Raw genomic sequence first — 25,050 nt, forward strand, 5'->3', positions numbered from 1 at the left:
AATGTAAAAGTGGGGACTTCTTTGCATTTTTTAAAAATAAAAGTTATTTCAAAAACAATTATAACCATGGACTTTGAAGAGTCTGAGGGTCCTGGAAATCATCTCTTCTACCTCCTGGCCCTTCCAGTTTCATGGATATAATACTATCTCTGAGGTTGTTTTACAACCTGGAGACGTTTACCATCTTTGGGAGAACATTTTTACTTAATGTTTTCAGAAAAGTCATCAACAGAGTAGTTTATGCCTGGAGGTAAGCCAGAAGGGAAGGAAGAGAGGAGGGAGGGAAGAAAGCAGAGAGAGAAGAAAGAACTAGGCTGGTACTTGTGAAATTTTGTTGCTATCCTATAAGATGAATGGTAATGTCTCCATTTTCAGATGGAATGTACTTCTTTGTACCAGGCTCCTTTACTTGACATTTTGTTTGTGAGATATTTTTCTGATACAACCTATAGTTGTAGTTTATACATTTTTAGGGGCAGAGTCGTATTTCACCAGGATTATGCTCCCTCCCCTTTAAATGTAAGCTTCAGGTGTACATTTTTATAATTCAACATTTGTATATACTATGAAATATATTTACCATCCGTTACCCTCCATTTAACCCTCTTCATCCATTTTGCTCCCTCTCCTTGCCCCATAACGACTACTCTGTTGTTTTATTTGGTTTGTTCATTTGTTTGGTTTTTTAGACTTCACATATGAGTGAAGTAATACAGAATTAGTCTTTCTCTGCCTTACTTAATTTAGCCTAATATCTTCAAGGTCCACCTATGTTGTTGCAGATGGCAAGATTTCATTCTTTTTTATATTTGAGTAGTAGTCCATTGTATAAATGTACCATATCCTAGGGTGCCTGGGTGACTCAGTCGGTTAAGTATCTGACTTCAGCTCAGGTCATGATCACACGGTTAGTGGGTTCGAGCCCCGCATTGGATTCTGTGCTGACAGCATGCTCAGAGCCTGGAGCTTGCTTCAGATTCTGTGTCTTCCTCTCTCCCTGCCCTTCCCCTGGCTCATGCTCTGTCTCCCTCTGTCTCAAAAATAAATAAGCTATAAAAATTTTTTTTAGAAATGTGCCACATCCTCTTTATCCATTCATCTGTCAGTGAGTACCTAGACTGTTTCCATATCTTGGCTATTGTAGGTAATGCTGCAGTAAACATATGGGTGCATATATCTTTTTGAATTAGTGTTTTCTTTGGATAAATACTTAAGAATGGAATATTGGGGTCATACGGTAGTTCTATTCTTAATTATTTGAGACCACTATAATTTCCATAGTGGCTACATCGATTTACTTTCTCACCGTCAGTGAGAATGCACAAAGTTTCCTTTTTCTTCATATCCTCAGCAACACTTGTAATTTTTTGTTTGTTTTTTTTTTCTTTGTTTGCTTGTTTTTTTGTAGCCACTCTAACAGATGTTAGGTATTTTCTTATTGTAGTTTTGATATGCATTTTCCTAATAATTAGTGGTGTTGACCATCTTTTCATTTGCCTATTGGACATCTGTACATCTTTTTTGGATAAATGTTGGTTCAAATCTTCTACCCATTTTTTAATCAGGTTGGTTGATTTGTTGTCAAGTTGTAGGAATTCTTTATATATTTTGGATATTAACCCTTTATCAAATATATAGCTTGCAGTAAATCTTCCTCCATTTAGTGGGTTGCCTGTTCAATATGTTGACAGTTCCTTTGCTGGGTAGAAGCTTTTAAGTTTGATGTAGCCCATTTTGTGTACTTTCACTTTAATTTCCCTTGTCTTTGTAGTCAGATCCACAAGGATGTTCCTAAGACTGATGTCAAGGAGCTTATATTTTTCTCAAAGAATTTTATGATTTCAGGTCTTACATTCAAGTCTTTAATGCATTTTGAGTTAATTTTTGTGCATGGTATTAAATATTGGTCTAGTTTTATTCTTTCACATGTGACTGTCTAATTTTCTCAACATCATTATTGAAGAGACCATCATTTCTTCATTGTATGTTCTTGGCTTCTTTGTCATAGATGAACTGTCCATATATGTGTGGGTTTATTTCTGGTCTCTTTATTCTGTTTCATTGATCTGTTTGTCTGTTTTTGTACCAATACCATAATGTTTTGATTTACTACAGCTTTGTAGTATACTTTGAAGTCAGAAAGTGTGATGCCTCCAGCTTTGTTCTTCTTTCTCAAGATGTCTTTGGCTATTTAGCATCTTCTTTTGTTTCATAAAAATTTTAGTTGTTTATTCTAGTTCTGTAAACTATGCCACTGGGATCTTGATAGGTGTTGCCAAAGATTATATTGAATAGTGTAGACATTTTCACACTATTAATTCTTCCAATCCATGAGCACAGAATATGTTTCAATTTATTTGTAGCTTCTTCAATTTCTTTTGTCAGTGTCTTAACAGTTTTCAGGGAACATGTCTTTCATCTCCTTAATTAAATTTACTACTAGGTATTTTGCTTTTTTTTTTTGATGCAATTGTAAATGAGATTGTTTTCTAAATTTCTTTTTCTAATGTTTTGTTAGTAATGTATAGAAATACCACAGATTTCTGTATATTGATTTTGTATCCTGCAACTGGAATGTATTCATTGGTTTTAACAACTTTTTTTGATGAATTCTTTAGAATTTTCTATATATAGTATCACACCATCTGCAAATTGTGACAGTTTTACCTCTTTTCTGATTTGGATGCCTTTTATTTATTTTTCTTCCCTAATTGCTATGGCTAGGACTTTTGAGACTATGTTGAATAAAAGTGGTGAGGGTGGCATCCTTGTCTTCTTTCTGCTGTTAGAGCTTTCAGCTTTTCACCATTAAGTGTGATGTCAGCTGTAGGATTGTCATATATGGTTTTTATTATATTGGGATATATTTCCTCCATACCCACTTTGTTGAGAGTTTTTATCCTAAATGGATGCTCACCTGACTAAGCTACCTTAGTGCCCCAAGGATATTGCTTTTAATTTTCTTTTCTCTTTTCTTTTCTTTTCTTTTCTTTTCTTTTCTTTTCTTTTCTTTTCTTTTCTTTTCTTTTCTTTTCTTTTCTTTTCTTTTCTTCTTTTCTCTTTCCTTCCTCCCTTCCTCCCTTCCTCCCTTCCTCCCTTCCTCCCTTCCTCCCTTCCTCCCTTCCCCCTTCCCTTCCCCCTTCCCTTCCCCCTTCCCTTCCCCCTTCCCTTCCCCCCTTCCCTTCCCTTCCCTTCCCCCTTCCCTTCCCTTCCCTTCCCTTCTTTCCTTTCTTTCTTCTAGTCATTGGTCTGGTTTTGGTATCAGGGTAATTCTGGCCTTGTAAAATATGTTTAGAAACTTTCCTTCCTTCAGTTTTTGGGAGAGTTTCAAAAGGCTAGATGTTAAATTTTCTTTGGATGTTTGATAGAATTCTTCAGTGAAACCATCTGGTCCCTTCTGTTGTTAGGAGGTTTTAGATTGCTCTTTCGACATCCTTACTAGTAATTGGTATATTTAGATTTTCTATTTCTTCAGTATTCAGTCTTGAAAGATTGTAGGTTTCTAGGAATGTATTCATTTCTTTAGGGTTTTACAGTTTTCTGGTATATAATTTTCATAGTAGTCTCTTATGATCCTTTGTATTTCTTTGATACTGGTTGTAACTTCTCTTTCTGATTTTTTTTTTTTTTTTTAGTTTTCTCTTTTTTCTTGGTAAGTCTAGCTAAGATTTTTTCAGTTGCATTTATCTTTTCAAAGAACTAGCTCTTTGCTTCATTGCTTTTTTTTCCTGTCACCTTTTTAGTGTGTATTTCTCTTCTGTTCATCATTATTTCCTTTATTCTGTTAATATGGGGTCTTTCTTGTTCTTCTTTCCTGATTCCTTTAGTTGCAGAGCTACATTGTTTATTTGAGATTTGTTTGTTTGTTTCTTGAGGTATGAACTTCCCTCATGGAACTACTTTTGCTGCATCCTATGTATTTTCATATGTCCTATTTTTATTTTCACTTGTCTGTAGATTATTTTTTATTTTCTCCTTTGATTTCTTCAGTGACCTATTGGTTATTTAGTAGCATGTTGTTTACTCTCCATATTTTTATATTTTCCCCATTTTCTTCTAATGAATTCCTGGTTTCATACCATTGTGGTTGGAAGAGATGCTTGATATGATTTCAATTTTCTTGAAATTATTGAGACTTGTTTTGTGGCCCAACTTGTGATCTATCCTGGAGTATATTCCATGATTGCTTGAGAAGAATGTGTATTGTGCTTTTGAACAGAGTATTTTGTATGTATCTATTAAGTCTATCTGGTCTAATGTGTTGTTTAAAGCTGATGTTTCTGTTGTAATTTGTTGTTGTTGTCTGGCTGATCTACCCATTGATGAAAGTGGGTATAAAAGTCTCCTGGTATTACAGTATCAGTTTTAATTTCTCCCTTAAGGTCTGTTAGTGTTTGCTTTATATGTTTTAGCGCTTCCTTATCTGGTGCATATATATTTATAAATGTTATATTTTCTTATTGAATTGACATCTTTATGTAATGCCCTCTTTTGTTTTTTTATTACAGTCTTTGTTTTAAAGTTTGTGCTATTTTATATGAGTATACCTACTCCAGCATTCTTTTCATTTCCATTTGCCTGGAATATCTTTTTCTATCCCTCACTTTCAGTCTGTGTTCTTACTTCTAAAGTGAATACCTTGTAGGTAGCATATAGATGGCTCTTACAGTTTTTTGTTTGTTTGTTTGTTTTTTATCCATTTATCACTCTGTGTCTTTTGACTGATGATTTTAGACCAGTTACATTTAAAGTAATTATTGATAAGTATATACTTCTTGCCATTTTGTTCATTATTTTCTTGTTGTTTTTGTAGTTCCTCTCTGTTCCTTTCTTCTCTTTCATTCTTCTTTTGTGGTTTGATGTCTTTCTTTAGTGTTATCTTTAGGTTCTTTTCTCATTTTCTTTTTGTATTTATTATGTATTTTTTCCTTGTGGTTACCACAAGGTTCATATAAAATATATATAAATAACAGTCTGTTTTAAGTTGATAGCAACTTAATTTTAAATTCATTCCAAAGCTTTACCTTATTACCCCTCTCCCATGTTTTATATTTTTGATGACACATTTTATATCTTTACATTTTAGGCTGCCTTTAGCTAATTATTGTAATTTGAGGGAATTTTACTACCTTTGTCTTTTAACCTTCATGCTTGCTTTACAAGTGCTTGATCCACTACCTGTGTTATATATTTTACTTTTCCAGTGAGATTTTTCCTTATATATATATTATTATATATATATAATTATATATAATACATATATTGTTATAATTAATAGTGCCATTTCTCTTGGGCTTAAAGAAGGCCTGTTAGCATTTCTTGTAGGGCCAGTTAAGTGGTGACGAATTCTTTTAGTTTTTGCTTTTCTGGAAAGCTCTTAATCTCTCCTTCAATTCAGAATGATGATCTTGCTGGGTAGAAAATTCTTGGTTGAATTCATTCTAACAGATAAAGTAACTGAGCCACTTCAGGGACTGGAGACCATCCCAGCCAGGTGTTCTGACCAGGCCTCCTAGAAGAGCCCATAGTGTCATATTTACCCCTTCCTCTCATGTGAGTCCCTCTATTGATTCTTTATAACCTTTGATTTGGTAAATAATTATTGAACACATACTATGTGGTAGGCACTAGGGAGGCCTGTGGGATTTAGTGGCAAGCAAGCTTGTAATCTAATGATATCCTCCTTCATCTTACAGGTTATGGCTTTCAAATCACAGCCTATTTCCTCAAGAGAGGGATTCGCCTCCTATGTTGCAGGAGTTCACAGAGTACTGGTAAGAAGCTGATATCTTGAGTTGTCAGGCATTTTGCACTATTTGCTTGCCTTAGAGAAGGAATGAAAATTAAGGAATAAAGATTCCAACTTGTTTCATTGCCTTAGTAAAATTGAAGTACTGATTAAGAGTGTATCTAAACATTTATGATTTTTTACCCAATTTTCACTGTTTTACTGCCTGTCTGAGAACTGTGAGCTGGGCCATGTTATGCTTTACTTTCCTGCTGCATCTCAGCACTTTCATTGAGCTTCCAGAATGATTTGACAGGCATTTACACTATGAATCACTTCATCTTTGTGCACACCGAGTCCCTGGAATATAGAACAAGTGTGTACACGAGAAAATGCTTTCCCAGCCCAGAGCTGTCAGAGCCTTTCTTAGGTTTGTGACAAGGCCAGCTTTCACCCCTCCTTTCCCCAAGTCAAGATGTCTGCTGAGGAAATGATGTCAAACACGTCCAGCCAACAACAATAAAGTCAGATGCTAATGACAATTCTGCAAGCTGATCTGAACATTGGAAAGAAACTCTAACTGAACTTCCTTGGATGACTTTAATATATAAGATATGAAACAAGGACTTTGAAAATAAACTGTATAGAAGTTTGCTCTTGGCATCTTCACAGTTATCTGTGCTTTTTAAACTTTAAGTGTCACTCAGATATATATTACTTTCTTACTGGGGCTTTCCACTTTGTTCAATTCTCTTAGTAAAATAAGCCATTCAGCCTGGTATCTGTCTGTTAAAATGAAGGCTAGCTACCCTGTATGGTAAAGATTGCTATTGCCTAAATCTTTTTTAATATTAAAATGATAAAAATTTCAGTTATGACCAAAGTAAAGAAGAAGTGTACAGAGGTTGCTTTCTGTTTATATGATACGTGGCCCCAAAATGTTCAAAATTCATCAGTCTAGTATTGTTACTTTTCAGAGGAAGAAATAGAAGGACAAAACAGAGGAATAACTGAATAGAATTGATCATTTTTAATTTAAATTCTGATCCACTGAGTTTTATTTCAATGACATGATTTTAGGTGGGAGGGAAATAATGAATTCCGTGGCTTAGTTTCCCCTAAGGAAACAGACTACTTATCACTTACCCCAATAAGAAATTTTAAGAATTAATGAATAAATATTAATGACTTTATTTATTTATTTATTTATTTGCTTTTCAAAGTCCATCCCTAGTCTCTTACCAGATAGAACATCCATGAAAGGTCCAAATTTCAACACACTCGGGCCCTTGGAAATAGGGATTTCTATATGAGGAGGACTAGTGGGAGTAAGACCAGAATGACAGGTTAGACCCTGCTCCTGGAGGGCCTAGAAGTTTGTATATCATGGGATGGGTACTGAGGAGCCACAATGGAGTTTTGAGCAAGATAAGTGGAAATATTTTTTTTTTTTTTAGAACTGTTAACCTATTTGCACCGAGTAGGATGAATTAGAATAGGGAAGAGTGATCACCAAGGAGACAGAAGTGGTCCAGGGGAGAAGTAAGGAGATGGCTGTTTCTAAAACATCAACTCATTGGGCCCTTGGTGTAATTTAACCTAGCAAGGTGGTGTGGCGTTAACTGTGTTTAATTTGTGTGTATATGTAGTCAATACCTTCATGCTTGGCTTCTAAGTGTATCAGTCAGTCCCTAACGTTGTCATTCATTGTTGTACATAAAGAGCTTCACTTATTTGATTCATAATATCCCTCTTTAAAAATATTGGTCATATCTCTTTTAGAAAAATGTCTTTGTGTTATACATATGATATATAAGTATCATAAAAAATGTGAAAGCAATACAACCAAGTATAAAGAAGGGAGAAGACCCTCACCTCCCACTCAGAATATATGCTCTTAGCATCAGCTAAACATCACTCAAGAGATAGGTGGAGGCTGCATAAGTGAATGTGAATGGACGTACAGACAAATGAGAGGAGGACAGATGCATATGCCACTTACCATTTTATATTCTTTTTTCATTGAATGTTGGGGTGTCCAGCTCTGAGATTCCTGCAGCCCTCCCCACCCAGAAGTCAGTGGTTTTGCTCTAAGAAGTTGTAATAATAAATTAGCGTGAGGTGTAATTATATCATCTTTACTATTGCATATTTTACTGTTTCCTTATTATTATTCGTATTAATGACACTGCTATTTTCATTGCATGATTCAGATTGGGAGTTTGCCCTTCAGTTTAGGGGACCAATCTGAGACCAGTTGACCAAAGAGATTATAAGTAAACTAATTATTGAGAACATTGATGATTCATGTTTTCAGATTTTACGCCATAGTCTTCCTCTTTCTATGTAATTCTGCACCACTCGTTAGAACACGTTGATCCTATTTCCCAAATGTGGGTTCTGGTCAGAAAACAGCAAACTGACACAGAGGGAAGGCTGCAAGGGCCCTGCCTGGGGGTTTCATGGGATATAATATAATGGTCCAGGGGCTCAGGTGGACCAATTTGCAGCCTCCTGGGTGCTCCCTAGAGCTCTGGGTTTGCCCTGCCCTATTGATGGCAAACACTGAAAGGAGAGAAGGAGAGGAGACATGTGTCTTATTTATACATGTTTTAGCTGTAAGTTAAAAGTCCGAGACCTAGGATTTTGTGTTTATAGATTTTTGATGCCTTTAATAACTTGATTTTCTTCATTTTATGCAGAGCTCCGTGTATTTCCTGACAGATTTGTGGTCTGTGTAAGTCAGCTTTCATTCAGTCATGATCTTATGGCAAGTCAGAGTGAAGAATTGGTATGTACAGAAATTCTATAAATAAATCTGCTTAAATGACAACTTACTGTAAAAATAGAAAAAATATTATCTTCTGTTATCCTTCGGCCATTGAGTACCTAATGAATGTTTCAAGGGACCAAAAATGTCCTACCTCTTTTGCATGATAATATTAACTGATGTGTTTTATTTATTTTGTTTTTGGTGTTTGTTTTTTTTTTCCCTGAAGGCCCCTTGAAAATTTAGTTTTATCAGCCACATCTTTTTTTTATCAATTTTTTTTTCTATATCAGTTTTAATGAGAAAGGAAAACATATTACAGAATCTGGGATGGTGCTTATGCTAATGTTCAAATGAGATAAAGCAAGGTCTTTAAATGAAATGAAACAAAATCCACATGTTTCCACTGGAAGCTTTCATTGGGGTCAGCAGCTTTGAATTTTATTCCATGGTGAATCACTGACATTTTCATGAGAATCAGTACTTTTCCCCAGTGTGTTGTTTCTTTGCCGATAGGGTTTATTTTCTTTCTCCTTTCTCAGGCTAAGTCTCAAGCTCCATCAGGTCCTGCCTGTTTCATTTGTGTTTCATTGGGGTTCTCTGTTCAGATAAATAGATACAGAAAACCCTCCCTTCATGTTGTAACTTATAGCTGTGCCTTGTCAACTTAACATATGCATTTGAGAGAGTCTCTGTGGAGAATGTGTGTATGATTGTGTGTTTGTGTGTGTATCTTATTGTAGCCACAGTCCATTCTATCTGAACTTACCTCTGTGTAAACTTTTTTTTCATATTTTTGGATATATTGCTTGAACTTTAACAAAGAAGAAAAAAAAACTAGCAGATATGAAACCTGGACATGAAGTGTGACAGGATTATGATGCATAAAATAATTTATGAGAGTATTGGATTACCCCTTATGTTTATTATTTTTTAATCCATATGAGATGTGACGTTTGGCCCACATGGTCTAAAACCAGCTTCTTACCTCATCTGAAATAAATGGATAGAAACTAGAAGAGTGAATTAGAGACCTAGGAAAAGTAAGGAGCAGAGATGCTTTTATTTGGAGCAGATGAGCCTTTTGGAAAAGCCAGTGGGACCCTTATTTTTTCTTCTGTCAATTAAATGACATAAATGAGACAGATTTGGTGAAAGTATTAAAAGTGTGTTCTTTGAGATTTTTCCAAGATGTTAGAGTCATCTTAGTAAATTAATAAATACAAAAGTAGTAATGATGTTGGCAAATAACTATAATATAACTTAACTGATTCTCAGAGCAGTGAAGAAATTGATCTGTGGTTTAAGAAAACGCCAGTTAACTGTACCAGGATGTGTTTTGCTTCAGATGGAAAAAAGAAGAAATTAGATCTTTTATGATATGTAATATTAATACCTAATATCTTAAATTATTAAGGGTGAATTAAAACATCTCAATACAAATGAAATATTATCCTCCTTTGGGGCACTGGTATTTATATAGATCCTGAGTTTCCTATAGCTGCTGTCAAATAAATCCTGTAATCTGGAGGACTTCCTAAATGTTAAGAATTTTCATTCTGAAAAGTTGAGTAGTCTAGTCTGAGCCTTTTACATAAGCCAGTTCAGTTTTCTTCTCTTCAAAATGTTCTGACGTCTAGTGATAACACTCTGAGTTAACCGAACTGGCTTATAAGGAAAAACACATTGATAGCATGAGGATTTTCATTGTTTTCAGTGATTCTCTTTAGATGTGGTCAGTCTCTGTCTCTTCACCTGCTATCTTCTCCACCTCTGTGCCTTTACATACACACTTGCCCAGCCACACAAGCACCGGAGTCTACTAACACTCTGCACCGCTACACAGCGGCCTCCCTGGACATAGGCTCTGTGTACCACTTCTGATTGGCCAGCTCACCTGTGCACCTCCCCTCCTAACAGGCCTCTAGTCCACCACTTCCTCAAGCTTGTCATCCTTAGAAACAGTAAAATACCAGGCCTAGCAAAGAACCCTCCTGCACAGTGCCCATCAAGCCAACAACTTTGTCCTTCCACCACACATGCCTTAGAGCTTTAGCCTCATTGATGTTTGACCTCTGCGGAGCCCACCTGTTTCAGCCATTTGGGGGTCAACAAACCTACCTTCCTACCTTCCCAGAATCTGCCTTCTCTCTGATAGAAGGTGTGCATAGTCCTTGATATATACTTAAAATGCCCAAAGCCAGTGATACCTGGCTCTTGTGTGAATATTCCTTGAATTTCCAGAAAACTTTGGATTCTTTATCAGTTTACACTGATATTTGCCAAAGGGCAGAATCCGTGTCATTTCTTTTGGTAATTATTCTCCAGGACCATTTGACTGGTAAGGCCTGGGAAATTGGCTTCCTAAATAGCTATATTGGAGATACGTTTTTGTTAAGAAACACCAGTTATTTTCCTCTTACTGTTCACTGAGCTCAGTTCTCTGTGACCCCAGAAGTGATGGGGGAGTGAGCCAGTACCCAGGCAACAGCCTGGGAACCTTGTTTGTGTCATGAGTAGTAGATTCCTATTCCTTCATCTTTTTCCTCCCATTTTGGTTCCTCAGTGTCTGAATGACTGTCCGTTAGGTGATCTGGAGTTGCCTATTCAGAATTGCTCTGCCAGGTGATTCTTTGAGCCTGCACAGAAGGAAGCCAGCTGCACCCAGCTCCCCACTTTACTTAAAGGTGGCTACACAAAAGAACCACTGTCCCAGATCAAGCAGTACAGGGGGAGTAAGCCCCCTCCTTTGGGGGGCAGAATGAGTGCAACCGTGCCACCGGTGCCACCCACTAATAGCCTTCCCCCAGCTCCAGGGAGGTCTGTTACCCCAATAGTGGCATCTCTCTGGCCCACCGAGGGGCGCTGGTGCAGGGAGATGCTCTGTGTTGCAATAGCTCTGCACCAAGTGCCCACGTGCCAGGGATGTGGGAATTGTGATGTGTACTTTGGGAAGAAGGGGCATTATTATGAGATGAGTCACTGTATTTTTCTTACTACAGTTTCTCATAAGAAATCTCGAGGTCCTTGTAGCCTTAGTTTTTGGCCTATTGCTAAGACTGGAGCTGGGAAGTCATTCTAAGAGTTTTTACCTTTTGTTTTGTTTTATTTTCCTAGCGATATGAAAAACATAAAGTAAATTTTGGTTGCATTCAGTTATATCCCATTTCAACAATATTTGCTTTCATATTTACAAATGTAGGTCCCTGTGTAGAGGCTGTTTTTTCCTTTTTCCTCAGATGTAAAGCTCCAGGGCTTTGGGGAAATTAAAAATTATTATTTTTATTATTTATTAGAGGAAATAGCCAATAATCACCAAAATAATTACTTTACAAAGCAATCACTTTATTGTGTAAATAGAACTCTGGGGCACCTGAGTGGCTCAATCAGTTGCATGTCTGACTTCAGCTCAGGTCATGCTCTCAGGGTTCGTGGGTTCGTGGGTTTGAGCCCTGCATTGGGCTCTATGCTGACAGCTCGGAGCCTGGAGCCCGCTTCAGATTCTGTGTCTCCCTCTCTCTCTGCCCCTCCCTCACTCGTGTTCTGTCTCTGTCTCTCAAAAGTAAATAAACGTTTAAAATATAATAAAAAAAGAACTCTGTGTGTATCTGGGACATTTCAGGGTTAGCACAAAGCTTGTATCCCATAAAGCATGGGTTATAGGCACGCTTACTCTCTGGAGATCTTTCCCATCTGTTCTTACCATCTCCCTCTAACATAATTTGCTGAGTACTGGCTCTGTGCCAGGAGCTCTGGTAGGCACTGGGGAAACAAAGAAAAACTAAGAAAGTAGAGTTTGTAGTCTGCCTTCAAGGAGTTTCTAATCTGCCAGATAGGGGCACCTGAGGGTCATCCTGGTGACCTAAAAAAAAAATAGAGCCTCCTTTTTTTCTTAAAGATGTGTCCATTCTGCACTGTAATGGTTCACTTGGATCCTCTGTTACTCAGAAGAAAGTCCAAAATTCTGAGTTACTTTCTTACTCTTAAACCTAAGCTGTAAAGTCTGATTCTTTTGGAAATTAACAATGGCATTTAGTATACCGGTGCTGCCCAGAAGTGGATATATAATCAAGATATTTGAGTTCTCTGTCTCCTGCTTCATTGGGGTTGTGGCCAAGCTGTGACCAAAGCCATCAAAGTTCTGCAGATGTACCCCAGTCACACGCACTAGGCCCTTGCTGTAGCATCAGCTGGTGGAAGGATCCCTGGCGTGTCCTGACCAGAGACACTATTTAAGCAGTAAATTGAACACTTAAGTCAAACTACTGTTTAATGTTAAAGAACTCTTCTGGTTTATGAGTATAAAATTGAAATGAGTATGAGTCTAAAGAAGCAATAAACTATGCTAGCCTGGGTTATTTTTAGCTTGGCTGTCATAATTGAACCTCTGTGGGCCGTAGCCCTCATCTCTCAGTCAAGGGGGGAGGGTATCAAATTATCTCAGAAATCCTTTCTCACTCTGAATTTCTGTCAGAGAAAGCAGATGAAAATGTAGCTAAAGAAAAACCATAATTTTGCACGAAAGAGAACTTATAGATTTAAAAGCTGTGATAAAAGATTAGGGGGAGAGTTATATTTTATCTTAGAAAAGATAAAAGAATATATAATGAAACATTTTAGGCTTTATGTTTATAGAAGAAATAAACTACTTAACAAATTTGTGCATTAACTTTGCGCCCTAATTGACAGAATTAAGTTTTTATAAGGGAACTTTTGCAAAAGTATAAATCAGATCATTCGAGAAAAGAACTCTCCTTTTGTATCAAAAAATTAAGTAAGTAGTGGGGTTTTTTTTCTAGTTTTTTTTCATGATGTGTCATAAGCTTTTTAAGAATCCATTCTTCTCATCTTATTGTATTTCCTGAACAATGCTAGTGGTAAATTACTTACAAGCCATTAACCAGATTCCCTTAGCACTAGAAAAAGTTCCTTAAGGAGGAAGAGGTGGTTTCCATGTTTCACATTTCCCACAGTGTTCCGAACTTAGTTTTTTACTTAATAACTGCTTACCAAAATTGTCCATGTTCATTGTATGAAAACCCTTGAATCCAAATATAAACAAAGAAAGTAAAAATTATCCACAACTCCCAACCTAAAGACAGCCTTTGTTAATGACCTAGTCTGTACCCCTTCATACTTGATACTTGATAAGTGAGGTCACCATGTACTTATTTTAGCCAGGACCCATTCATTTGTGAATTGTGTGTTTGTGTCCATTTTTCTATTGGTGTTTTTCTATTTCACAGACTCACAACTATATAAAAACTCCTTAAATAGTAAGGAAAGTAACTTTTAGTGAGTTTATCATTTACTTTTAATTATATGACACTGTTATGTGGTAGGTGTCTGTGTCCTCAGTTTTATGGTTTCCACAATGATTTCTGCCTTTGGTGATCTTGGTGTTACAGTTTTCAAAGCTGGACAAGCATTTACTTATATTTTCTTATATTTTTATGTGATTTGTTTTAATTTGTGATGTGAGGTAGTTTTTATTCTGTGTATTGATCAGTATTGTGATAATTAGGGTTTTTAGGTTTAAGGGAGAAATGTGCTCAGTCTGCCTATACTCATGGGGCCTCATTTTGGGGTACACACAAGAAAGAGGCTTCTCCAGGGACCATGCTCTCCTTTTGACCCTACAGCAGATGGACTTCTCCAATGCCCACCATCTTGCCTTCTGCCCTCCCCTTTTCTAGTCACCGGTAGCCAGTGCTCAGAGCCAGAACATGGTCCACAGATAGTTGAGGAACAGATTAGGGCCACACCCTCAGCAGTGCCTATAGGTGGACCACTTTCCTTAGACTGAGACAGAACTATACAGCAGCTATCACATACCCGCCCTTACACGGAATGTATGAGTGAAAATGCTGGTGGTGGGGATGAGCTTTTCTAAGTTGGTTTGGTCTGTCTAGAATAGTTTTTCTGGACTGTGACACAATAATAAATTTTTATCCAGTCAAATCATTTTTTTAAGGATTAGCTATCCTTTGCCTAAGCTCAGGTTTTATCCTTCTTTCCTACTTCTTCCCAATGGTTAGCCACTAGTATTTGTGAATGAAAACACTTATGCAGTATTAATTATGTTATCATTTCCATTCTTCCCTGAAGAGGAGTTAGTGTAAGTGTCATTAACACCAGATTAGTAGATTGTTATATATCTTACCCTGCCTGCTGGAAATGGTACTATCCATCTGCACATGGTATTTTCCCACGAAGCTCAGCACTCTCATTTTTATTTGTCTCCACTTGCCAGCCCAACTTCATTTTGCAGCTATAAAAATAAGTACCAAAAAGTTAAGCGATAAACCCTCATTTAGCTAGAAGTCGGTGATAAAAAAGGGATACGGCAAGAGTGTAAACTGGTGACCTTAAGTAGGAGTGCTGTTAACCAGCACCCAGAGTAGGAGGTGTGGTGGGGACCACCAGCTAGCACACCTTTCATTCCCAGTAGCTGCCAGTAAACTCACAAGGATATACAGCTTTCAAGGAAGGGCCCAGTCACTTCTCTGAGGTACATAGGAATTGGGAGTCCATAGACTTCTCAGGCCCAAATTCCTAAAAGCTCACATGTTCATCTGAACACCCACAGTGATTGCACAGATTTTGACATGCAAGTGGATTATGTTTAGAAAGTTCATTTAGTTAGCAGATGATTTAGAATTCAGTACTCATTTTCCCAAGGAAACCATGTCATAAATGGGGTGAGGTTCCCAGACTCGTTCACAGAAGCTGTTACTGTCATGAGATGGGAGTCTTGGAAAGGGGGTCTTGCTGTCTGTGTCCAAGAGCAATGGGAAGAGCTATTCCTTCTGCATCTCTGGGCAGAGGGCCAGCTCTGAGCAGAATTTTGAAATAAGACAGTCATCTATGATGTCTTCTCTGTGGCTCTTCTGCCTCTTTCCCACTGGCGACCCGGGCTACTATGGGCCTTCTTCTGGCCAGCCCTATCACCTATACGGCTAGATATGCACTTACCCACCTCCCTGCTCGCCCATCCTGTCCACTCTTCACACTCAGCCATGGGAGATGTTAGTGAAGAAAATCATCACCCTGAATGAAGGGCTAGCAGCCTTCTTGCCAGGTGTTGGTATTTTTCAACCACAGATCTCTGTGGGAGAGGCATTTTTGAATTAGGACACCCCCAAAGGTGGAGTATCTCTGCCTAAAGTAGTTCCTATTAAGTTTCTTTCTATTTCTCACAGATATTTCCCTTCTGCTTTTACACTGGACACTGTTAACCTGTGATTCATGAATTATCCTGAAATTTAAAAAAAAAGTTGTGGGGTTTTGTTTGTTTCTTTGTTTTGTTTTTCTAGTCAAAGTTAAATAGCTTTCATTCATTTCTCAGAGTGGTCAATGATCCCACTTCCCTCATCACGAAGAAGCACAGGTCCCAAACTTACACATGCTTTCAAGTATCCCAGTTTCATCACGCTTGTATGGTGCCATAGACTTGATAGTGAGGCCTAGTGGGGTTTGGAACTTATTTTTAGGTTAGGTGAATGTAAACTGGAAAATCCCTGTGAAATATGTACTTCCTGCACAGTAACTTCCTTGATTTTTTTCACTGATTTCATTTTCAGGTTAACGTTCTTTGCACTATTTATTGGTACTTCCCTAGATCTACACAAGACAGTTTCATGGTCATCAATTCAGAATAAAAGAAAACTTTACAATTTTTATTTAAAAACAAAACAAAACTAGAGTGTGTGCTGCTGACTCAGGCAGCAGTGGCACCAGCGAGCCTGTGTCTCCACTCTCCCACCGAGATCTGTCCTTTCCCAGGAAGGCAGAGAATTAGAGGGGTCTGAAGAGGGACTTGGGTGCAGAGAAACAGAATGGAGAGAAAGACTTGTCCCTCATGGTGGAAATTGGACAGATGACTTCGCCTCATAGAGCATCAGTTTCCTCATCTCTGAAATGGGGAAGGTCACGTCCGCATCTTGGGCATCTCATGAGGACTCACTGGTGCCAGTCCCTATATTGAGTGCTTTGCCTGTGGTGTCTCAGTACAGGTGTCTTCCATCCTTAGCATCTTCAGAGAAAATGACTTGACTTCACAGTGAATAATTCAAGAGATACCCCTTTTCCTTCCATTTGACCTCTTTTTGCCTTAGTTCCTTTGAGCCAGTATGTAGGTATATCTCTCTGTACATTCTTTTAAGTGTTCACTACTACTCTGTCCACCTGTTTTACCTCTTTACTTCCATAACTTATTAATTACCACATAATTTAAGAAAATATTAGAAGTGAAATTTGGGAAAGAGAGACCTCTTCCTAATTTTAAGACGTGTGGCTTCTGTATGGTCACGGTGTATCATGGTCTAAGCTAGTGGTCACTGTCAGAATTCGTGCTGTGCTGTGCTGCTTTTCTGTAAGTGACTTAACCTTCTCTGCTTGTCACACTTCAGAATGCCGATGCTCCTGAAAATGGTTGGGCATCACTCTAAAGTTTAAGAATAACTTTTCTTGGGCCACCTGACTGGCTCAGTCAGTGGAGCATGCAACTCTTGACCTCCGGGTTGTGGGCTTAAGCCCCATGCTGGGTGTAGAGATTACTTAAAAAAAAAAAAAAGTCTTAAAAAGAAGGAATAACTTTTCTTTTTGCCTTATCACAAAGCCTTGGAAGAATTGAAAGTAGTCTAGGTTTATACTTTAATATTTTATTTGCCTCCCAAGTAAGTTGACAGTATATTACTTTTACACCGCTTTTATTGTTTGCAAAAGACTTATTGTTTGCTGAGAGCTGTCACATACAATAACTTATTCAATGTAACAAACCTGAGAAGAGATTGTATCAGTCTTGAACCTTTTAGTTTTCAGGGGACAGGAAGGCCAACTCAAAATGGCTTAGCAAAAAAGATTTTTGGCTCTCACGTGCCTGTAAAGTCCAGACTTCAGGTATGGCTTGCCAATCAGAGGCACAAAGAATATCATCAGGACCGATTCTCCCATCTGCCTTCCACAGTGTTGGCTTCATTCTTAGACTGCATGTGGTGATTGGCTCTGGTATCGCCAGGTCCATGGGCACAGAGAGGCCCCTGCAGTTCATGCATGTCTTTGAAGCTCAAAGACATGTACTCTGCTTGGCCTGGCTGGGATCACAGTCCTACCTCTGGAGCCGGGTGTGGAGACAGGCCTCCTGAAAATGCATGGACATTCGATGGGGACTTGAGACAAAATCTGAGTATCGTTTCCAGAAAATGCATGAGTGTCCACTGTAGAGATATTGTCATTTCTCTTTTCTAGACAAGGAAACTGATGTTCAGAGAAGTATCTTGTACAGATCTCACTTCAAAGAAGAAGCTGAGAAGGGGCCAGGCCCAAGGACTTCCGACTTAGCATCCTGTCCTCTTTCTACAACTTCCATCTCTGACTGTGATGAAAGAGGGCCCACTGGGCACAGAGGAGAGAGCAGTGCACAGAGGGCCAGGCCTTCTTGACTCTGTTCTGTCCCTAGCTAAATGTGTGGCCTTAGACACTTAATCTCTTGGGTCTCATTCTTCTTGTCTGTCAAATAGGGACAATACCTGCCTGCCAAGTAACTCAGTAGACGCAGGGGAAAGGACTTTAATCATGTACGTTCTTTACCAATGAATCCTTGTCTTCTCGAAAACCCTTTATGTTTTTTATAGGCACTAGGTTTTCTTTTATAGGGATATCAAGAAAATTTGCTTAGAACTTTCCACTTTCTAAAGTGTGTCTCACATACCTTGTTGCATTTAAATTTCCCAAATAATACTGAAGGACAGATAAGAAACCCACCATCAGGGATTTGAGAGGTGGGCTCTGGAACAAGCATCCAGTGAATGCCAAACCTTGGCTTTCACCCCCCACTTCTCTGTGCTCCCTGTCTCATCCCAGGAGCGCTAACCTGTTTTGATCATTTCTGGGTATTTGTGATCACAAAGATTTCAGACACAGTAACATTTAGAATGTAACTTAAGACTCTGTATTCTATTATTTTACTATGAGTTACCAGCTTTAAAAAAAAATTTTTTTAATGTTTTATTTTGGAGAGAGAGAGAGAGAGAGAGAGAGAGAGAGAGAGAATGAGCAGCGAAGGGGCAGAGAGAGACGGAGATACAGAATTTGAAGCGGGACCCAGGCTTCATGCTGTCAGCACAGAGGCTGACATGGAGCCTTGAACTCCTGGACACTCAACTGGCTGAGCAACCCAGGGTTCCCTGAGTTACCTGCTTTTAAAATATTCTGCTTGAGTTATTATTTTCATTGAGGAGTGAATAAAATAGAATCAGAGGAAACTCATGTACATAACCATAAGAAAAGAGATCTCAAAAGATCAAGCCCGAGAGCGCCGTGTTTCTGTGTTAAGTACTGCTGTGAGAAAGACCTTAATGGCACTGAACCGTTTTTCTTTCTGCCTCCTCCCTGATTGTCGTCGTATCACGCAGGGTGCTCTGCAGTCCTGAAAACATGATTTTGGTGGGAGAGCTCCTGTCATCCCTTCTAAGCGTGGCTGTTGGGGGTGCTGGGAACACCATGCTAGGGGCCACGCTGGACTGCTGTACAGCCATAGGGCGCTCTGAGTGACCTGTGGTCTGGTACCATGTCCCCAGGGACCTTCACCTGTGGTTCCAACCTAGACTAATACTGATGTCCCAGGGCCTCAGGGGTGGTGCTTGAAAGCTGAAGCAAGGTTTTCCTGACTGAAGCCCCATTTTTCAGATGAGAAGGGGCACTGCCATCTGTGCTGTTTGTTCATGTTAAATGAGGTCCCTGGAGTGTGGAAGTAGCAGTATTACCTGCCTCACCAAGCTCTTCTGAGGTGACATTGATGAGTATATGCAGAGCTTCCGAAACACCCAGCTGAAATGTGGCACACGGTAGCTAATCACATCCTCCAAATGTGCCCTGAATCATTGCCAATGCACCCTCCATTAACCAGCCCCCTAATCCAGCCACTACCCCATTGCTGTGCTCTCCTTATTGAGATCCCTTCTAACGTGTCTAGCCCTGCATGACTCAGTACTATAGCCACTGGCCACATTTGGCCACTGTCCATTGGAAATATGGCAAGTCAGAAATGGTGTCCTGTAAATGTCAGATACATACCAGATTCCAAACACTTAGTCTAAAAATACAAAATGCCTCTGTATTTTTATATTACATGTAATAACATATATTGAGCAAAATAGTATGTATTATTGAAATCTAATTTCACCAGTTTTCTTTTTACTTTTTTAGTGGTCTATAGAAAATTTAAAGTCACCTACAGCACATTACTTTCCTACTGGAGGCCTATGGTTGCTACTGTGTCTCCACTTTGCTCTTGAACTCGTCCATCCCAGATAGGCCTGGTCCCTAGCACTTCCCCCAAAACAGCCCTTGTCAATTTGCCTTCTACCAGTCAGACTAACCACTCGGCTTACTTGTGGCAATGCTGTCACTTTCAGTGAAGCACTTTATACTCTTGCCTCCCGGGACATCCTGTTATCTTGATTTTTCTGTTTCTTCATTGATGATTGCCTCGTGGACTCCTTTCCTCAATCCTCCTCTTCCTCTTCTTTTTTTCTTACCCAAACTCACTCCCTAGTGGAGTTCATCCTCACTGAAGACTTTATATACCATCTTCATGAACTTCCAGCTTTGTGTCTACAGCCCAGACCTCTCTCTTCTGAATCTTAACTTCCTGCTCAGCGTCTCTGGATACCCAGCAGGACCATTCAAGTTTACGTTATCTAAAATTGATTTCTTGGTTCCACTTCCTCAAGTCTGCCCCTCCTCCAGTACTTCCTGTGTTGGTAAAGGCTAACTTCCTTCATCAACTTACTTAAACCACAGATCTTGGAGTCATCCTTGACTTTTCTTCTCACCAGCTATATCCATTGACATACTCTATTGGGTTTCCCTTCAAATTATATTTTCAGTCTAACCATTTCTTACCATCACCAGCCTCCTGAAAGAACCCTCCTCTCTGAGTAGACTTTTGCAGTAGTCTAATCACTGACCTCTCTGAGCCCATCTGCCCTTCAGCTGCTCCCAAAGTGATCCTTTTAAAATGCCAAGCCCAGGGGCACCTGGGTGGCTCACTCGGTTAAGCGTCTGACTTCAGCTCAGGTCATGATCTCACAGTTTGTGGGTTCGAGCCCCGTGTTGTGCTCTCTGCTGGCAGCTCAGCCTGGAGCCTGTTTCAGATTCTGTGTCTCCCTCGCTCTCTGCTCCTCCCCCACTCATGCTCTGTCTCTCTCTGTCTCAAAAATAAATCAACTATAAAAAAATTAAAATGCCAAGTCCATTTCCTTCTTAGAACCTTCTAAAGGTACATCATGTTCCTTAGAATAAAATGTGCCATCCTTATAAAAGCCATATATGATTTGCCCTCCTCACAAACCACCACCAATACACACACACACCCCAGTTACCTGCCCACCAGCCCCTTCCCCTGGTATGCTCCCCCGTTTCTCCTCTGCCTCCAGGTGTGTTCTGTCTTCCTTGGTATTCATGCTTCTCCCTGCCTGATGCACACTCTGTTCACATGGCTCATCCTCCACTCATCTCTGAGTAAAACTCACTTTCTTGCCTACTCACCAACATCTCTAAAAAAGGCTTTGGAGGTTTGTATTTCCTCATAACATCATAACCTTCTGACATCATATATGTATTTGTTTTTTGTCTTCCCCATGGGATGGAGGCTCCATGAGAGTAGGGGTGTTTTCTATGAGTCCACATCTTTTTCCATAGGGCCTCAAATACAGAGTTCACTGTTGTCTGATTGGATGATTCTGCTGGACTCTGCTCAGTTATCAGGTCCATCCATGCCCCTTTAGAGTGGGCATTGGAATTACTGCGGAGATTGCCTAAAATGCACATGCCTTGACTCCAGCCCCTGGAGATCCCAATGCAGTAGATTCTGGGGTAGAATCCTGAACGTTTTTTAGCAAGCTTCCCAGGTAATTTTGATGCCTGAGGTAACTGGACCGGACTCTGCCAAGCACTGCCTCAGTGTACCACTTTACATTTGTTTATCTGCTGCTCTGCTCTGTTGAGAATTATTTCATGTATGTCAGCAGTGCTTGAATCACCTGGGAACCCAAATATAGATCTTGTAGCCCCTCCCTAGATCTGGTAAATCAGAATTTCCAGGGATGGGTCTTGGGAATCTATATTTTTTGAAAAGGTCCCTTGGTGCCAGTCTTCCCAATAGCCTTTGGGAGCCTCAGCTGTGTTTTACATACACTCCTTGAGGAGGTTATAAACTCAAGAGCAGGTGTTTCTTACGTCTTTTTAGGCCAACTCTCTCCTCGTCCCTCATTAATCTAACAGTGTTCTGTTCAAAAGTGAAATTCAGTAAGTCACTATGGGGTGAACACCTTGATTTATCCAGTTTCAATTTGCCTTTTTAATATGAACATCAACCAGTATTTCTAACTACATTTCAGTCCAGCCCATTCTCTGATTAGAGGCAGGAAACATATCTTACTTTGCTAATGCTGATAAGGACTCTCTTTGCAGTCTTTTCTGTCCAGAAATTTAAAATGTGTTTCCCAGGTCAGACAGCACTAAGCTAGGATCACCCATTTTCATAGTTAAACACTCACCTGTTCAACCTTCCTTTTGAGCCTGTCCTGGGGTGCACCTGCTTCGGCCATCCCCAACCTCCGGGTGCGTCCAGGTGACACCAGGCAACAAGGCCTGACCTCTTGCTCTGGAAGCCTGCCTGGGCTGCTCAGTCTCCTGAGGAAACTGTCCCCCTGCATTAGACTCCCTGTGGGGCCTGTGGCCCTGCCCTACTTCTGTTAGGTTTTGCCCTGGTTTTTGTCCTAGACACTCTATACAGGTGGAAAGTTTAAAACTAAAAGTGTTGGGGCACTTGAGTGGCTCAGTCGGGTAAGCGTCCAACTTCAGCTCAGGTCATGATCTCATGGTTCGTGGGTTCGAGCCCCGCATCGGGCTCTGTGCTGACTGCCAGCTCAGAGCCTGGAGCCTGCTTCAGATTCTGTATCCTCTCTCTCTGACCCTCCCCTGCTCGCTCGCTTGCTCCCTCTCTGTCTGTCTCTGTCTCTCTCTCTCTCTCTCTCAGAAATGAATAAAACATTAAAAAAAATTTTAAACCAAAAGTGTTAACCAAAAATTAATAAATGGGTGGGGAGTGGATGGGGCAGGTGATAATATATGCAGAATTTTATTCCTTGGCTAGACTCAGAGCTAGCCCCTAGGTTAAGAAGAATCACTGATGAAGCCCCAAAGAGAGCCCGTTGGTTAACCTATTTCTTAAATACCCAAGTCCCAATGGAGTGGGAACTCTGGACTTTGGGTGGCCAACTAGTAACCTTTTTTAATATATTGAGTTTGTGTGTATTCTTTGCAGAAGACGTCAGGGTCATTATTCAAGGCAGAATCTAAAAAGGAGTCGTGTCATTTAGGTAAGCCCAAGAAGCACTTCCCAGCACACACTGTCTGTACCTTAGAATTTTGCCTCTGGATAAGCCACAATTGCATTTTGATGCCAGATGTGAGAAGCCATTAGTAATCAGGACAACTCCCTTGGGAAATTTTGTTCCCAGTCCCTGTTCCAGAGGATCACTGTTTCCTCTGGAATATTTGTTTGAGGGGCTCCGCAGGCTGCGATTTAGTGACAAAGGGGAATGAATTGACCTTAGAAAAATAAGAATGAGAGATTTCTAATGAGGTCTGACAGTTCAAGGACTGAAGACTGAAGAAGGAGTCTAAGCTTTTTTTTATTTTCCTGCCCACCCAGTCTTCATACAAATGTAAATATGCCTCCTTCAACAAATTGCCAAATGTGGTTTTAATTTGTAAGCAGGAGACCCTGCCTTGCCTTTTTCTTTTCTTTCTCTCTCTTTTTTTTTTTTTTAAAGCAAAGTCACAGGTTTTGCACTTTTTGAACTGGACATTTCCTTCTGTCACTGCATCGCATTTTCTGTTGTCCTTTTCCTTCCAAGGACATTTTCCCCATTGTGTTCAGAGGAATTTGGGATGAGAGTCAATTGTCATGTCTCTTAAGTTTTTGAAGTTCCCATAGGAGATGCATAGTGCTTTTTAAACTAAGTTTTAAAAATAAATTAATAAAGGCAGAGATTGAATCTAGTATGACATTTGAAGAGTGTCACCATTGCGGCATCATATTTTATGTGGTCGATGCAGTATCCATTGTTGTTATTTATGACCCTGTCTGCCTTCCATTGTGGACTTCTTCAAGCCTTGGGGAATTTACATCATTCCTAATAGCAAAAGGCTTTCTGGTTCCCACAGTGTTGTTCAAAGCCTGACTCATGCTCCTTATGTTAATTGTTCAGCTCTGAAAATACAGCACTTACAGGGTGTGGTTATAAGGGGAAAATCTACTGTACTTATAGGGCATGTTTAGAAGTGTTTCACACATAAATATCAGTGTCTCTCTCTCTCTCTCCCCCCCCCACCTCCCCCTCTCCGTCTCCCTCTCCCCCCCTTCCCCCCATTTAACTTTAAACTGTAGCTTTGTCTGGTCAAATAGTGAGTCTTAGGGGGAGAAAGGGAGAAGCATCAAAATGCAGTATAGTCCAATAAAACCTATGTATTCTATTTACTAACTCTTAAAACTGACTTTAGGTTATATCTGGATATGACTATGAGTGACATTGATCCAGGTCTGAAACCATAGGCTGGATTAGCAGGAGCTAAAGGCTGGTGCTCAGTGGTTCAGAGTATCACTGATTGGACAAAGGTCATAGCATCAGCCTGTGGGGTATCCAGGTATCACACTGATGGTTGCCATCTACCAGGCATTCTTGGACTGCCATGGTTAATTCCAATGTAAGTCTAAAGCAAGGGACCCACTGATAATTTCCCAAAATTCTTCCTTATGGCCGCAGCATTTTACTATGGAATTTGATGGAGAAGGGTACTTAGTGTCACAGGAAATGAGAGAAGTTAACACCTTGTCTGGATTATCTGCTAGCTTAACAAAAAGGAAATGATCCCAGAACTATGAAATAGGTCACTGTTGGCAAATACTGGGAGTTTTTTACATTTTATAAGTACTTTTTAAAAATTTTATTTCTTTAGTTTGAGAGAGAGAGCATGGGGAGAGGCAGAGAAAGGGAGAGACAGAATCCCAAGCAGGCTCTGCACTTTTAGCAGAGCCCAATGCAAGGCTCAAACTCATAAACTGTGAGGTCATGAGCTGAGCGGAGATCAAGAGCCAGACACTTAACTGATTGAGCCACCCAGGTGTCCCGTTTTTGTAAGTACATGTACTTCTATATGAAGTTTCCATGGGAACATATAAGACTAGATACACAGATAATCTATGAAATATGTAAAATTGTTGTGCATAGTTTAAGAAAAACTCCCAGTTTTTTAGTAGCCAAGAATTCCAAACTTCAGTTTTCAAAGTATCCACTAAAAGCCTTAACTCTTTATGCAGTCTTGAGTATTGCAAAGGCCACCTTCTATATTTAAAAAAATTTTTTTTAATGTTTTATTTATTTTCGAGAGAGAGATAGAGACAGCATGAGCAGGGGAGGGTCAAGAGAGATAGGGAGACACAGAATCTGAAACAGGCACCAAGCACAAAGCCCGACGCGGG

The 25,050-nt window shown here is 39.6% G+C and overlaps 1 protein-coding gene across 1 annotated transcript in view; it reads left to right on the forward strand.

The window, feature by feature from the left end:
- LOC120226560 (SLX4 interacting protein) overlaps positions 1 to 25,050 on the forward strand; it is a 189,725-nt gene that overhangs the window by 159,120 nt on the left and 5,555 nt on the right. The window contains 2 exon segments of the mRNA XM_039224733.1: positions 5,697 to 5,774; positions 8,431 to 8,519. Of these exon segments, the coding sequence (XP_039080664.1) occupies positions 5,697 to 5,774; positions 8,431 to 8,519 (167 nt within the window).

Source organism: Hyaena hyaena, unplaced genomic scaffold, assembly GCF_003009895.1.
Source record: "Hyaena hyaena isolate Hyena2069 unplaced genomic scaffold, ASM300989v1 scaffold_16, whole genome shotgun sequence".
NCBI classification, from domain to species: Eukaryota; Metazoa; Chordata; class Mammalia; order Carnivora; family Hyaenidae; genus Hyaena; species Hyaena hyaena.